A 14,967-nucleotide genomic window follows, 5' to 3' on the forward strand; every position below is an offset into this window, starting at 1 on the left:
AGCTAGTTTAATAGTAGGAAGAGCCTCTAAAAAATAGTGGGAAAAGCTTCCAGTGGAGTATCCATGTGGATAGGATCTGAGATTTTGTCTTTAACTCTTTCTTGCTCATCACTTTTATCACTGACTTAGACATAAAAACAAAACAATGTGACCTAAAGGACAAAGAAACACATTTCATATATCTTTGTAGTATTAGTAACCTGCCTTGATGCATTAGATGTTAAATAAACAAATATTGATAAATAGCTAATGATTGGATCAGAATCCATATAGTCTTGAAGTATCTGGGTGGCTCAATTGGTTGAGCGTCTGACTTTTGATATTGGCTTAGGTCATGATCTCAGGAGTCTTGCATTGAGCTCTGTTTTGACAGTGTGGTGCCTGCTTGAGATTCTCTCTCTCCCTCTGTCTGTCCCTTCCCCCCTTTCTCTCTTAAAATAAATAAACTTTAGAAAAAATATTAAAAAATAATTCAAAGTCTTAATTAGAAAATTAGACAAATAATAAATAGATGATATGTTTCTAAGACACATATGAAAAATAAAAGTACATTAGAAACATAATTTTTTAACAAGAAGCTCAAGAGCAATCAACACTATGATATTCTTTAAAAAATCTACTATTTATATTATTTATAGCAGGTTAGTTTTCAGAGTTGACAGCCTCATTGTGTTTTGCTTTGCTTTGACCCACTTGGAATATAGTTAAAAAATGGCCCACATTGAGCTGTGGATACAATGGAGTATTTTCAGAAAAAAATAATTAGAAAAATGAAAGGATAAAAATACTAATGTGATAATCAAAAGATTTAAAAGTTTTAACCTGGAAGAAGGTATCTGTTTTCAAATTCTGAACGATGACCATATAGAAGTTTGGCTTAAATTTATTCTAATCACAACAAATGGTTAGAAGGTTCAGGGAAGCAGATTATGGATGAATATGTAGAAGAACTTGATGCTAGAGCTCTCCCAAGAAGTAAGAGACAACTTCAAATGGCAGTAAGTTTGCCATTCCTGGAGACCCATATGTAGTAGTAGAAACAATCTAAGTGTCCAAAGGATGGGTAGACTAGATAATTTATTGGTGATGTCATTCTTAGACTCCTTTAAAAAAAAAGTACAATTTTAATACATAGTAAATATTTTTATAAATGCTTACAGAGTAATTGTTCTTTTTGAGATATCTGTTAAAAACATGTGGTAATAACAAAAATGTATAGAAATTTTCTTTCTTTCTCTTCTTTTTCTTCCTCTGCCCGAACTTTTATTATGAACTTTAAAAATATGCAGATGTTCAGATGATAGCATATATATCCGTATGCTTACCACTTTGATTAAAAAATTATTAATATTTTCCATTTTATTTTTATGACATTCAAACATTTCATCATAAATCTCCTGAGAATAAAGGTTTTTTTTCTTACCTAACCACCTTATCATTAGTTTGCCTAAGGAGAAAAGAAACAAATAATTCCCTAATGCCATTTAATATCCAGAACATCTTAAAAATAGCCTTTCACATTTACAAAGAACCATGATGATTTTATCCTTTGGATAAGGATTTATACAAAATTAAAATGAGGAGACCATGTTTTGTATTTCTTTAGATAGGAAATAAGATTATTGTAATGGATGATGGAAAAAAAACTAGCATATCTTCTGAATGACGTTATTCATAAAATTGATTTCTTTATAAGATTAAACATCTGTAAAACACTAATCTTTACCTACTTTAAGATAAGACCTATTTGAACAGTCTCAGAAGTTAGATATGATGGTTGGTGCATTCATCACAAGTTTACGAGTGACACAATCCTCAGTAGTAGTTAAAATAGATCTAAAAGAGAAAAAGTTTGGACAGGCTTTAGCAGTTAGACTAATATAAATCTTTTATTTCAAGTCTTGATCAATATTAGTTTTCTTGTGACTTAGAGACTGTTATGGGGGAAAGTTTCAGTGTTCGAGAATTTTGTGTAAGCAAAGGATTCCTTGCCATTTATTCTTTGATATCTACAAACAAGGTGGACAAATAGACCTGTGGAAAGTAAGACAATTGTCCTCTGTTTTTCTTTTTTTCTTTCTTTATCAAGCCTATTATAGAGTGATGAGAACTATTAGCTTTTACAATAGGCCTAGAGAAAGAACGGCAGGCATTTTATTGTTTGATATAGAGGTTATTTGAGATGTGGTGGCTTTTTCTGAATTAAAGCAAACAAACAAAAACCAAAACTAAACCAAACAAAAATAAAACCGTGAGAATGGTTATCTTGGACGATTTCTTTTTTCATTTCAAAAAGCCAAAGGTAAGTAATGTGTAGGAAAGCAGTGAAGAGTTACTTGTATCCTATAGAGAATAGGGAATTTGAAGATAATGAGAAAATGGGCTTTAGATCCTTGAAAATGTGAAATTGGGTGAATCTTGCCACAAGTCTCAGGACAGCACATAATTATACATTAGTAAGGTGCTGCTTTATGATCATATAGCTCTTCTATGTTCTTTATTACTCTGGGATGTACTTTACCCACCAATCATGATTTGTGAATTCTTTAGGGTAGCAATTCTGTCTTCATGTACCACATGCTTATGAAATGCTACATGCAATTCTGACACTTCATAATAAAATCAGTAAGTCCAGAAGCAAACACTTTTTATAGGAGGTACATAGTAGAAAATGAGTATTATTTTTCTCAGGCTATACAAAGAGAAAAAGCCCTATTCAAAATCATGTGAGCAATTACTCTTTTGTAGGTGTATGAACAGGTAGAAAAAATGCTTTGCCTTTTAATTTTTTATTAGCAATTTTTAAAACCAAAAAATAGCTGATTTCTTCCTCAGAGATGCAAATTTATAGGCTCTTATTTGCTGTTTCACAAAGAAAATAGATAAAATATATATTTTCTCAGTGTCCTACCCATCATCACATCAGCAGATCACAGGTAATTGCCTCTCGCTTGAATGAGTAAGGTGTCCTCCCCAGGCTTAGCTTACCATTTCCTTCAGGTTTGATCTTGTCTTGTTCTTAAGGTACCTGGCTTCATCAGTAATATCCTCTTCTCTACCTTTTGCTTTTCTCTTTCTATTGTTCTCTCCCTATCATATAAACACGCTGTCTTTCTCATGATAAAAAAAAAACAAATGCGCAAACACCATGAGATTTCACAGTAACCTCCTGTTTTCTGTTACCCCTTACTAATAATAGTCTGGCTTTATTTTAAAACATTTGTATTCATTTGTTCATTTTTAAAAATATATATAACATTAATGCAGTTTCACTATTAACAGTTTATAATGTACAGACAAGTGAAAAGAAGAAAATTAAAGTCAATCAAATGCCTATCATTTGAAATAAACTATACATATTTTGTTATTCATACGTACATATTATAACTACTTATATAAAATAAAGTGTCATCAAATGACTTCTGGGGAATAATTTACAATGGCTGGATATATAGTATTTTATTAATTAAATGTGCCATAATTTATGTAAATAATTGTCTACCATTAGATATTTAAAGCATTTCTAATCATATTGTTCTTATGTTCTTAATGTTCTGGTGAACAAAGTGAACATCCTTGCAGCTAAATCGCCCAGGTGTTTCTTCGGTTACATTTTTAAAGCTTGATAGATTTAAAGGAAGTTACAAGAAAGTTTATATCAATTTATTTTTCTCTTCAACTATGCTTTTTTTACACACCTTAACAAATTTAATCTGTAAAGGTTCTTTGTTTCAGTCTTTCCTTTCCTATTTTTGAACAATTTTAATATGCCCAGTAGTTGTTTGTGTTACTTATAAGTTATTTATTCATTTCTTTGCCAAGTTTTTTGTTGTAGTGTTTTATTGTTAATATTATTTATATATTGAAGGTACTAACCCTTTTGTTTTTTAATGTTTATATTTAGTTAATATACTCATATATTTTCTTGTTTGTATTTCTTTGATAATGTTTATGTGTTTGATTATGGATTTTTTTTCAAATATTCAAGTTACATTCAGCAGTATAACCTTTATTTTTACTAGTTGTGCTATCAAAATTTAAAAAGGCTTAGCAATTTTATGCAGTTGCTTTTAAAATGCTATTGAAGGGTGACCCATATATACCAAAGTGCACAAATCACAGAGTAAATCTTTAATAATATATACCCAACACCTAGGTTAAGAAAAAAATGAAACACAACATCGCCAGTACCTCCAAAGAACCTCATGCACCCTCCGTATTCCACCCACACAACTATTTTTTGAAGTTTGAAAAAATAAAATCATACAGCAGTATTCTTTTGTGTCTGTTTTCTTCTACTCAATATTTTGTTTATGAGATTCATCTTATATTGTAGCATGTAGTTATTCAATGACTCATCCATTCCATACTGCTATGAATATTTTCGTACATGCTTTTTGATGAACATACATGCACCTTTTTGTTGGGTATATTTCCTGAAGTAAACTTTGGTCACAGGTCTTATTTATTTTCAATATTAGAAAATTCAGATGCACTATTTTCAAAGTACGTTGTACCAACTTCTAGTTGGTTTTACCAATAGCAATGTAGGGTGGTCTACTTGCTCCACACTTCAACAGTTGATAGTACTTGTCTTTTTCATTTTAATCACTTGAGTATATGTAAACTTCCTTTGAGCTATAATTTTAATTTATATTGTCCCAATGATTATGAAGTTGAACTCTTTTGTGTGTGTTTATTGTCTTTTGAATATTTTGGGAGGAAGTGCTTGTTCAAGTTCGGTACCCATGTTTCTATTAATTTGACTGCCGTTTCCTTTTCATGAATATTTTAAAGGGATGAATTCTGTTTTACACACACACATATATACATACACACAACCTCTGAATTTTTTCTTGTATGGGGAGATTCTTAATTTTAATGTAGTCTAATATGTCATATTTTTACCTTTTGGTTAATGCTTTTTTTTTAAAGAAATCTTTTCTTAGCCTGTTTTTCTTTTAGCAACAGTATTGTTTAACTTTCATATTTAGTCATGTGATTAAAATGATTGCTTTAAGTGTGATTATCAAATTGATCCCAACATATTTCCTAAAAATACAATTATTTTTCTTTGGCACTATAGAGTAACATCAGTTGTATGTCAGCAACTATATAGGTGAAAGTCTGCTTATGAATTCTCCTTTCTGTTCTATTTATACAAAAATTGAATAATTTATAATTGAATTAATTATTACAATTCTTGAAATATGATAGTGTAATCCTCCAGCTTTTGTTTCTCTTAAGATTACTTTTACTATTTAGGCTCTTCCTATTTCCACATGTATTTTAGTCTACTGTGGTTTTGATTGGCATTGTACTAAACTATAGATCAATTTGTGAGGAATTAATGCCTTTAAAATCTTGAGTTTTATTTTTAAGTTTACTTATATATTTATTTGGAAAGAGGGAGAGAGTGTGCCCAGGCAGAGAGAGCAAGAGATAGAGAATCCCAAGCAGGCTCCACACTATGCATAGTTGGATGTAGGACTCATACCTATGAACCGTGAGATCATGACCTGAGCCAAAATCAAGAGTCAGATGCTTAACTGACTGAGTCACCCAGACACCTCTGGTGAGTTCTTTATTCCATAAATTTAGCATATCCCTCTGTTTAGTCAAATCTTATTTTCTTTCAATAATATTTTGTAGCTTTCAACATAATATTTTGCACATCCCTTGTTATTCAAAATAATTCTTTATAATTTGCTATGCTCCTAAAAATGATTCTTTGTAATTATTTTCCTTTTTGGTTTGTTGTTGATATGTAGAAATGTCTTTTATTTTCATACACTGATCTTATATCCATTGACATCTTGCTAAATTCATTTTTAATCATAATAATTATCTGTATTATTTTTCTATATACACAATCATTTGAGAAGAACCATAATTTTGTTTCTTCCTTTTCAAACCTTATTTTTTATTAAAATTTTTTTAGTTTTATTACTAATGCACTAAATAAGACATTCATTGCAATGCTGAATAATAGCAGTCATAGTGAGCACCTTATTTCTTTGCCCGTCTTATGGGGGAAAGATTTCAACATTATGTCAGTAACTGTGATGTATGATGCAGGTTATTTATAGATATACACTACTTGCTTAAAAGTTCTATTTCTAAATTGCTTAGAGTATCTAATCATGCACTGAAGTTAAAAGTTATCAATAATACTGTTATGACTGATAAAAGGATTGTTCATTTTTCTCCATTTTCTGATATTTTAACTTACATAAAATGATTTTCAAATGCTTATCACATCTTGAAATCATAAAATAAACTCCACTTGTTTATTTTCTCTTTAGGTTTTTATTTAGATTACAATTAATTAATGTACAGTGCAATATTAGTTTCAGGTATACACAATAGTGATTCAACACTTCTACACAACACTTGTGTTCACCACAATACGTATACTCCTTAATCCTCATCATCAACTTCACCTATCCCGTCAGCAACGTTCTCTCTGGTAACCATAAATTTGTTCTCTGTAGTTAAGAGTCTGTTGTTTCATTTCTCTCTCTCTCTCTCTCTCTCTCTCTTTTTGCTCATTTGTTTTGTTTCTTAAGTTTTACATATGAATGAAATCATATGGTATTTGTCTTTCTCTGGCTGACTTATTTCACTTAGTCTCATACTGTCTGGCTGCATCCATGTCACTGCAAATGACAAGATTTTATTCTTTTCTAATGGCTGACTAATATTCTATTGTATACATGTACCACATCTTTATTCATTCATCACTCAATGGACATTTGGACTGTTTCCATAAGTTGGCTATTGTAGAGAGTGTTGCCATAAAAATTCGGGTGCATGTACCCTTTGAATTAATGCTTTTGTATTCTTAGGGTAAATATTTAGTAGTGCAGTTGCTGGATCATAGGGTAGTTCTATTTTTAACTTTTAGAGGAACCTCCATTCCCACTTGGTTTGGATATATGATTTCCTTATATATTGCTAGATTCAATTTATTTTAATAAATTTAATAATGTATTTTATATTTATTTATATAAACAAATATTTATATTCATTGAATTTAATAAATTTAATTAAATTTAATAAAATATTGTATTTTATCTAGGATTTATATGCTCCTGAAGAGTTGATGTGTACGTCTTTGTAATTTCTATCTTCTTATTCTTGATTAAATTTAAGATTTTATACATTTTAATAATATTTTAAATAACCAAATTTTGGCTTTGTGTGTGTCGTTTATTGTATATTTGTTTTTTTTATTAATTTCTGCTCTAATCTTCATATTTTTTCTTCTATTTCCTTAGGATTTGGTATTTTTTCTAGATATTTGAGATGGAATATCAGATCATTGATTTTTAGTCTTTCAAATTTCTTTTAAGAATGTACTTAGTTGAATTCTGCAAGTTTTGAATGTCAAATTTTCAGTTTTAGTTTGTTTCCAGGATTTTATAATTTCCATTTTAATTTCATTCACAACTAATGGATTACTTAAGCATATATTCCTTAATTTTTCAATTTGAGTTTTCTAAGTTACCTCCTTGTGGTTTATTGCTAGTTTATAATCATTGTGGTGAGGGAATGTGTTCTGAATAATTTCAGTACTTTAAAATGTATTGAGGGGCGCCTGGGTGGCTTGTCGGCTAAGCCTCGGACTTCGGCTCAGGTCAGATCTCACATTCGTGGGTTTGAGCCCCGCGTCAGGCTCTGTGCTGACAGCCAGCTCAGAGCCTGGAGCCTGCTTCCGTTTCTGTGTCTCCTCTCTCTGCCCCTCCCCTTCTCATGCTCTGTCTCTCTCTGTATCAAAAATAAATAAGACATTTAAAACAATGTATTGAGATTTAGTATATGACCCAGCTTATGATCAATTTTGGTAAATATACACTTGAAAAGGAAAACAGTATTTTGTCATTTTGAGATGCTTTATGTTTCATCATTGTTAATCAAGTCAAATATATTTAGATCATCTAAATTTAAACTGATTTTTTTGTCTGCTTGCTCTATCAGATACTAACTACTAACACTACTGAGGGTGGTGTTTTAATGTTTCCCACTATGATCTATATCTCCTTCTGCTTTTGTCAATATTTTGAGTTTTTTTATTAGGAGTTTATAAAGTCTGATTTATATCATGCCAGTGTGTTGACCTCTTTGTCATTATGTTATGCACTCTTTGTCTCTATTTGCTTATAAGTCTACTTTATCTAACATTAGAATAACTTCACCAGCTTTTATTTGGTTAATGTGGTTTTAGAACAAATCTTTGCCCATCTTATTTCTTATTTTTCTCTATTTCTCTTGCTGGTAGCTTACAGTTTTGTGCCTTTTTATCCTGTTAGATAATCTTAAACTTTAATATGCAAATCTACTCCACTTACCTTTAATGTAATTGCTGATACATTTGTTTTAGATCTACCACTTATACCATCTTATTACTTTTTGGTGTTTTTCTCTATTTTATTTTTGTTTTCTTAATCTTTTTGGACAAATAAAATATCTTTAAATCACTTTTAATCTATAAAAGTTTTAATCATATGCTATTTCATTATTTTAGTCTTTATCTTAGAAATATCATTATTAAATATTCATTATTGGTTTATTACAGTCCATAATAATTATCTTTGCCTTTCTCTCAATATTGCTAGAACATTAACATTCTTCAATTTTATTTTTTCTCATCTTTATGTTATTATTATCATGTACTTTAATTTAAATAAATTGCAAACTCATAAGATGTTACTATTCTTGCTTGTTTAGTTAAAATTCATTAATAATCACCCACATATTTACCCCTTCTTTCATACTTCATATGTTTAAGCAATTCAGTGGCTCCCTGTGGGATTTTTTTTTTTTTTTGCTTAAAGAACTCACTTATTTAATACCTGTTTTAATGGAGGTTTGTTGGTGATAAATTCTCTCAATTTTGTTATTTTCATTGTTATTAAAAACCATTGAAAAAAGATTTTTCTGTCTCTTATATTTATATAAAGGGCTTCCTTTCTATTTTACACTTATATATAACATTTACTATTAATATGTGATTTTTTTAGTAATAAGACTTCATTGTGACTCCATTATTTGTTTTCTAAAATTATTTTGCCAGGGCACCTGGGTGGCTCAGTTGGTTAAGTGACTTACTTCAGCTCAGGTCATGATCTCATGGTTCATGGGTTTGAACCCCACATCAGGCTTTGTGCTGACAGCTCAGAGTCTGGAGCCTGCTTCAGATTCTGTGTCTCCCTCTCTCTGCCCCTCCCCTGCTCATGCTCTCTCTCTCTCTGAGTGTGTGTGTGCCTCTCTCTCTCAAAAATAAACATTAAAAAAATAAAAATTTATTGTCCCTTTTCTTAATCAAGAATAATTAGTGATATCTATCAGTAATGCCTTTATTCTTAATCACCTAATTACCTAACATGGTGATTATACTTTGATCAATTACTGTGTTAGGTGTTACTAAACTTTCCAAAATTTTAAATAGAATTACTTAAGCTCTCTTTTTTTTCCTCCATAAGTGTAATGTACACACCTAATATTTTTTGGAATCTATACTAGATTCTTTTACCCTACCAGTGCATCCTTGCCTGCCACACATCAGAAATACATCAGAGATAGTGACCTCTCCTTCTCTCTCTCTCTCTCTCTCTCTCTCTCTCTCTCTCTCTCTCTTTTGAGTACATGGCTGGAAGGTGTTCTAGAAGATGTTGTACTTGGAAAGCTGGCATGATCTGGGTGTTTTTATTTTTATATTCAAAATTTTAAATTCTGGCTTTAGATCAATAAAAAATAATTATTTATTTTATTTAATTAGGATAAAAATGGGTTATCTTAAAGAATTACAAAGATTTAATATTCAAACCATCAATAAATATATAAACATGAATGTGAATTATTTATTTTGAAGAGAGATAAAAAATAGGAAACCTTTAACCTACTGTCACAAATATTGACCATTTTTATATTTTTATTTTGTATTTATATCACCTGGAAACTACAGTTTGAACTGAGGAAAGTAAAAGATTTAGTTTTTCATTTTATTGTGCCATTAAGAAACAACTTCAGGTTTGCATTTCTGTAATCGACTATTTATTCCTAATTAACTTCAAGTACCTTACAACTGCTCGATTATTTTTCTATTCCATATGTAGGATCTTACAGTTCTAATGACATATTATTATTTAAGTCATTATGTCTCACCTTTTAGGAAGTTTTGTGTATTTTACCTGAATGAAAGTTTGAAGAAACATACTAGTTTGTAGTGGAATAAGCAAGGGCTTTGAAGTTTTTCATGAACAAATTATAATGTTGCCTCTATCACTTCATAGCTATATAGTTTTTGGCCAAAGGAGTTCTTTCCTATAAAATAATACTACTTGGGATTGCTTTGAAGATTCAGTGAAACTTTAAACACTTATGGAGTGCTTACCTTATGGCAACCACCAATATAATTTAAGTTATGCGATAACATTTAATTTTTATGTGATAACATTTAATTTTTATAACAACTCTATGCAGTAGCCTCAATTATAATCCTTTTTTTAGAGATGAAGAAATTTAGACTGAGGATTTAAGCAACTGCCCAAATTTAAATGGGCAGCAAATGGCAGAGCCAAATATGAATCGAGTTTGGCTTCACAGATTAGGCATGTACCACTATTCTCTTACTCATAACTGATTTGGTTCTTGACACCCATTAGGCATATAAATATTTATTGTCCTCTGCTTAGCATGAGCCTCTAAAGATTTTAAATATACTAAAAGTACTATTTCATAAGAATTTGACTGTTCTGATAATTATACCATCAATTTAGCTGAACGAATAGGGGACATATTTCAAGCTAGCATGGTGTCAAATAACAAATTTTCCAATTCTTCCTAAATATAAATTTGTCTGTCATGTGGTATTTTCTTGAGTCCTAATTTCTCATATTTAGAGGAATTGTCACCATACCATGATTTCTTATGAATTTAAAATAGGAAGTTTGCTGATAGTATAGTCGCCTGACATTGATGTATCAGAAGATGTTTGATGATGTTTGAAGAGGTATATATTGCAAGCCATGGAAATGCCTTATCCAAGGGGATTTACTTGTGAGTGACTGTCCTGAGAGCACATGGCATGAAATTTGAAAGGAAGAAAGATAAATGTTTTCTATTGTTTAAGTAGAACTGGACAGTGTCAAATATCAGATGCTCCCCCTTTCATTCCATTTACCAAAGTAACAATAATGAAGAGATTCTGTTGGAGGTAAAGGTCCCATAGTTTACTCATAACTGAACAGAGATGACATCAATAAGAAGAAGGCTGGGGAAAGAATGAGGGAACTGGACTAAGATATAACTGTTAAAAGGTGACAAATGGAAAGGACATGTTTTCAATTTATATTCTACATTTTACGGGCTAAATTATATACTTCCATGATATTAAGCAATTAAGGGACTTTGCTCTGTTTTGGAGAGTTATCTTTCACAAATGTCCAAATATCTTCTAAAAACAACTTAGAATAAATCAAATACAGAAATGACACTTTTTTCTCTTTTTGCAATAAGATGATAGAGTTTGCAAGTTAATTGTTTTTGGAAATTTTAACACAATAAGTGCCACAGAAATTATGCTAAAGGTATCTGATTTCTCAGATAATGGAGACAAACTTAATATAACTTTCCTTGTGCTTAACTTCATAGCTTTACATTAATATAGAAGATTGATTGATTATTTTGGAACTGTGTGCAAAATATTAAGAGAGAATACTCAGTACTTAAGGCAAGATCTATATATACTTAGGCCCTAAAAGAAGGAATTACTAAAAGAAAAGGCAAAGTCATTTTAAAGCCATGTTAAAGTATAGTAGCAATAGCAAAAACCTTTTTACAATGTGGACTTATCTAAAAGGGCATATCCCAAATATTCAAGTTTATAAAAAAAAAGTAAGCACAAACTCCATGTACTTAAGAAAATAATATGTACATGTGTGTTTTATCACACATAAATGCACATATAAAATTACAGAAAACTTACACATTTTCTCTCTCTTGTAAAACTACATGATTATTCTTTCTTTTTTCCAGGTGGCATTTTTGAATATGTGGAATCTGGCCCAATGGGAGCTGAAGAACTTGCGTTCAGATTTGCTGTGAACACAATCAATAGAAACAGAACGTTGTTGCCCAATACTACCCTAACTTATGACACCCAGAAGATAAACCTCTATGACAGTTTTGAAGCATCCAAGAAAGGTAATTGACCAATATTTAACATTGTATTTTCTGGAATTCATATCTGTAGGTTAACAGATTTATTAATTCCAAATATAATTAATAAGTCATTAGAAATGTTTTCATGCAAATGTTTCTTTTCAAACTGCACATAAATTTTATCAGGGAAGGAAAGGTGATATGATTGCCTATTGAAAAAAATCATTTAGGGGCATCTGGGTGGCTCATTCGGTTGAGCATCCGGCTTCGGCTCAGGTCATGATCTCGTGGTTCATAGGTTCAAGCCCCACGTCAGGCTCTGTGCTGACAGCTCAGAGCCTGGAGCCTGCTTTACATTCTGTGTCTCCCTCTCTCTCTGACCCTCCCCTGCTTATGCTGTCACTCTCTCTCAAAAATAAATAAAAAAATATTTTAAAAAATTTTAAATCATATATAACATAAATTCAGTTAGACCTATGATTCTTGTAAAATTGCCCCCCCCACACTCCTTTTCTTACTAAATGATTCTTATTTTTAAGAACCCACTAAATAAAACTATGCAACAATGGATTTTACCTAGTTTTGGAGTCCATTCTTACATTTTTATCGTGTCGTCATTTCCAAGAACTACCATTATTACTGCTGTCTCAACTGACTGACTCCCTTGAAAGTTCTGTGGTTCCAAGTGGCTTCGTCATGTCCTCCGGATCTTAAAACTTTCATGGGAAATTTGCAACAGCCTTTCATTTCGGTGTACTTTATGCCCGTTTATGAAGTTATTGGATGTTTCCTCTTATAACTGAAATTAATGATATGAAAATTGAATTATAGGAAGATAGAATTAGAATACTTTATAAATTTTGTTATTTCTTTTATTATGTTGTCAAACTGTGTTTTTTAGTGATAAGAAAAGAAAAATAACTTTGTGGAATATGAGATTAACATGTAAAAAGTAAGGAAGGTGATAGTGAAACTATTATCAAGGCGTTATTTTAACCAAACAATAACCTTGGTAGTAAATGTGTTTTGAAAGATGTTTTAGTGTCTTACTTGTCTAAATGGGTGATCTTTTCTTTCGCATAGTTAGCATTCATCTAACAGGAATTAAATCTCATGATATAGATTTTTCGCAAAGAAATGGAACTGTGTACAAAATATTAAGGGAGAATACTCAGTACTTAATGCAAGATCTATATATACTTAGGCCCTAAAAGAAGGAATAACTAAAAGAAAAAAAAGGCAGTCATTTGTTCTAAATTCATAGTTTTAAAAACAACATTACCTTTCTGTAATGCTAGTATTGTTTTATTAGCTATCTTTCATTGATAGAAATGTGCATGACTATTTATAATTCTAATTTGGTCCAGATTTCTTCCAATTTCATTAGTACTAATAGCTACTGATAAGGTAGAATATTCCTTGAGATGAAAGTATCCTTTTTATCCCCCAGCTAACTAGTGTTTATCAAAGCCTAAATTCTGCCTGCCCTTTGAATTCATATCTTGGTGAATACAAATAAGTTTCCACATTTTAGAACCATGTCAGGGTGATGAAAGGTTTTAAAGGCTGGAAGAAAGGGTAAAGGTTACTGTGAAATATTACATTTGTCATCATAATTGCAAAATAAATCATTAACTGCAAGACAAGTGCATTTGATTAGTGACATAGTTCATGACTATTTCCATTAGGAAGAAGAAGCTCTGTCTCAAATGAAACCATTTAGAACAAAGAATATGGAATATGAGTAAACTATACAAAAATATAAATAGATTTCTTAATCGTGAATTCAAAGGGGCAATGTAAAAAAAAACAGACTAGTGTGTTCTGACAGCAAACAGGTTACTATCTTAGGAATTATGAGGTGTTAAACTCATTTGGTTTTCAAAATATTAAAAAGTGTTTACTTTTAAAAATCCATCAGGAATCAAATTCATTAATTGACTTTGAAACTGGGGAGAACTCAAATAAGCATAATTAAGTAACTTTCTCTGTGAGATGCTGAGAGAGTAAATGTCATGGTTGGAGTCTTACCTTGTGAAGCTCTTGCTTACTGAGCTACTGCTGACTGGAAGGCATAGCAGTATGTGAAACGTTAATACGTGAGAGGTCTGATATAATTTTTGAACCTATGTTAGCTCAATAAACATATGCAAATATGAAATAATAAAAATATATAAATATAAAATAAAGTAAATTTATAATAACAAAATTATGTTTTATATATAATAAGATAATTTAAATATTTATATTGGACATTTACATTTTTAAAAATTATTTTTCCAAAGCAAGCAAATAATAAGAAATTAGATGTTTAAATTTAAATATGGTCTTATACTTTTCATAAATAATACTGTTTTGCTTAGCAAATAAATACATTGATGAATTAGAGCTGAATCATTATTTGAATCATAAGTCACTTTTAAATGATTCCTCTGATACCTGAAAACTATTTCTTATTTGAAGCACATTTCAGAACATTCTATATAAGCCACTATAATGGTTTTAACTTTTTTTCCACCTGTGATCTATCAAAAACCTGGTAAAGGAAGATATTTTATTTATTCTCAACATATAGGAATTAAAATCCAAGTTATTGAAAAATTTCAAGCTCCAACCTCGGTACTGATTCAGAATTCCAATTACCGTTTAAAAAGTAAAACTCTATATATTCAAAAAATGTACTTAGATCATATTGAATTTTTGAAGAAAAAATTTAAAAGTGAGTTTTTTCAACTATAATTTATTTACTTATTAAGATCCCTATGCTTAAGAATCATTTCGAGGCTCCTGGGTGGCTCAGTC

The 14,967-nt window shown here is 30.5% G+C and overlaps 1 protein-coding gene across 3 annotated transcripts in view; it reads left to right on the forward strand.

Annotated features, from left to right (window-relative positions):
• Positions 1–14,967, forward strand: part of GRIK2 (glutamate ionotropic receptor kainate type subunit 2) — a 622,100-nt gene that overhangs the window by 222,907 nt on the left and 384,226 nt on the right. For all 3 annotated transcript variants that reach the window (XM_029945013.1, XM_029945011.1, XM_029945012.1), the window contains one exon: positions 12,040–12,207. In XM_029945013.1, the coding sequence (XP_029800873.1) occupies positions 12,040–12,207 (168 nt within the window). The remainder of the gene's footprint in view (positions 1–12,039; positions 12,208–14,967) is intronic.

The sequence above is a fragment of the Suricata suricatta genome, chromosome 7 (assembly GCF_006229205.1).
Source record: "Suricata suricatta isolate VVHF042 chromosome 7, meerkat_22Aug2017_6uvM2_HiC, whole genome shotgun sequence".
Classification (NCBI taxonomy): Eukaryota; Metazoa; Chordata; class Mammalia; order Carnivora; family Herpestidae; genus Suricata; species Suricata suricatta.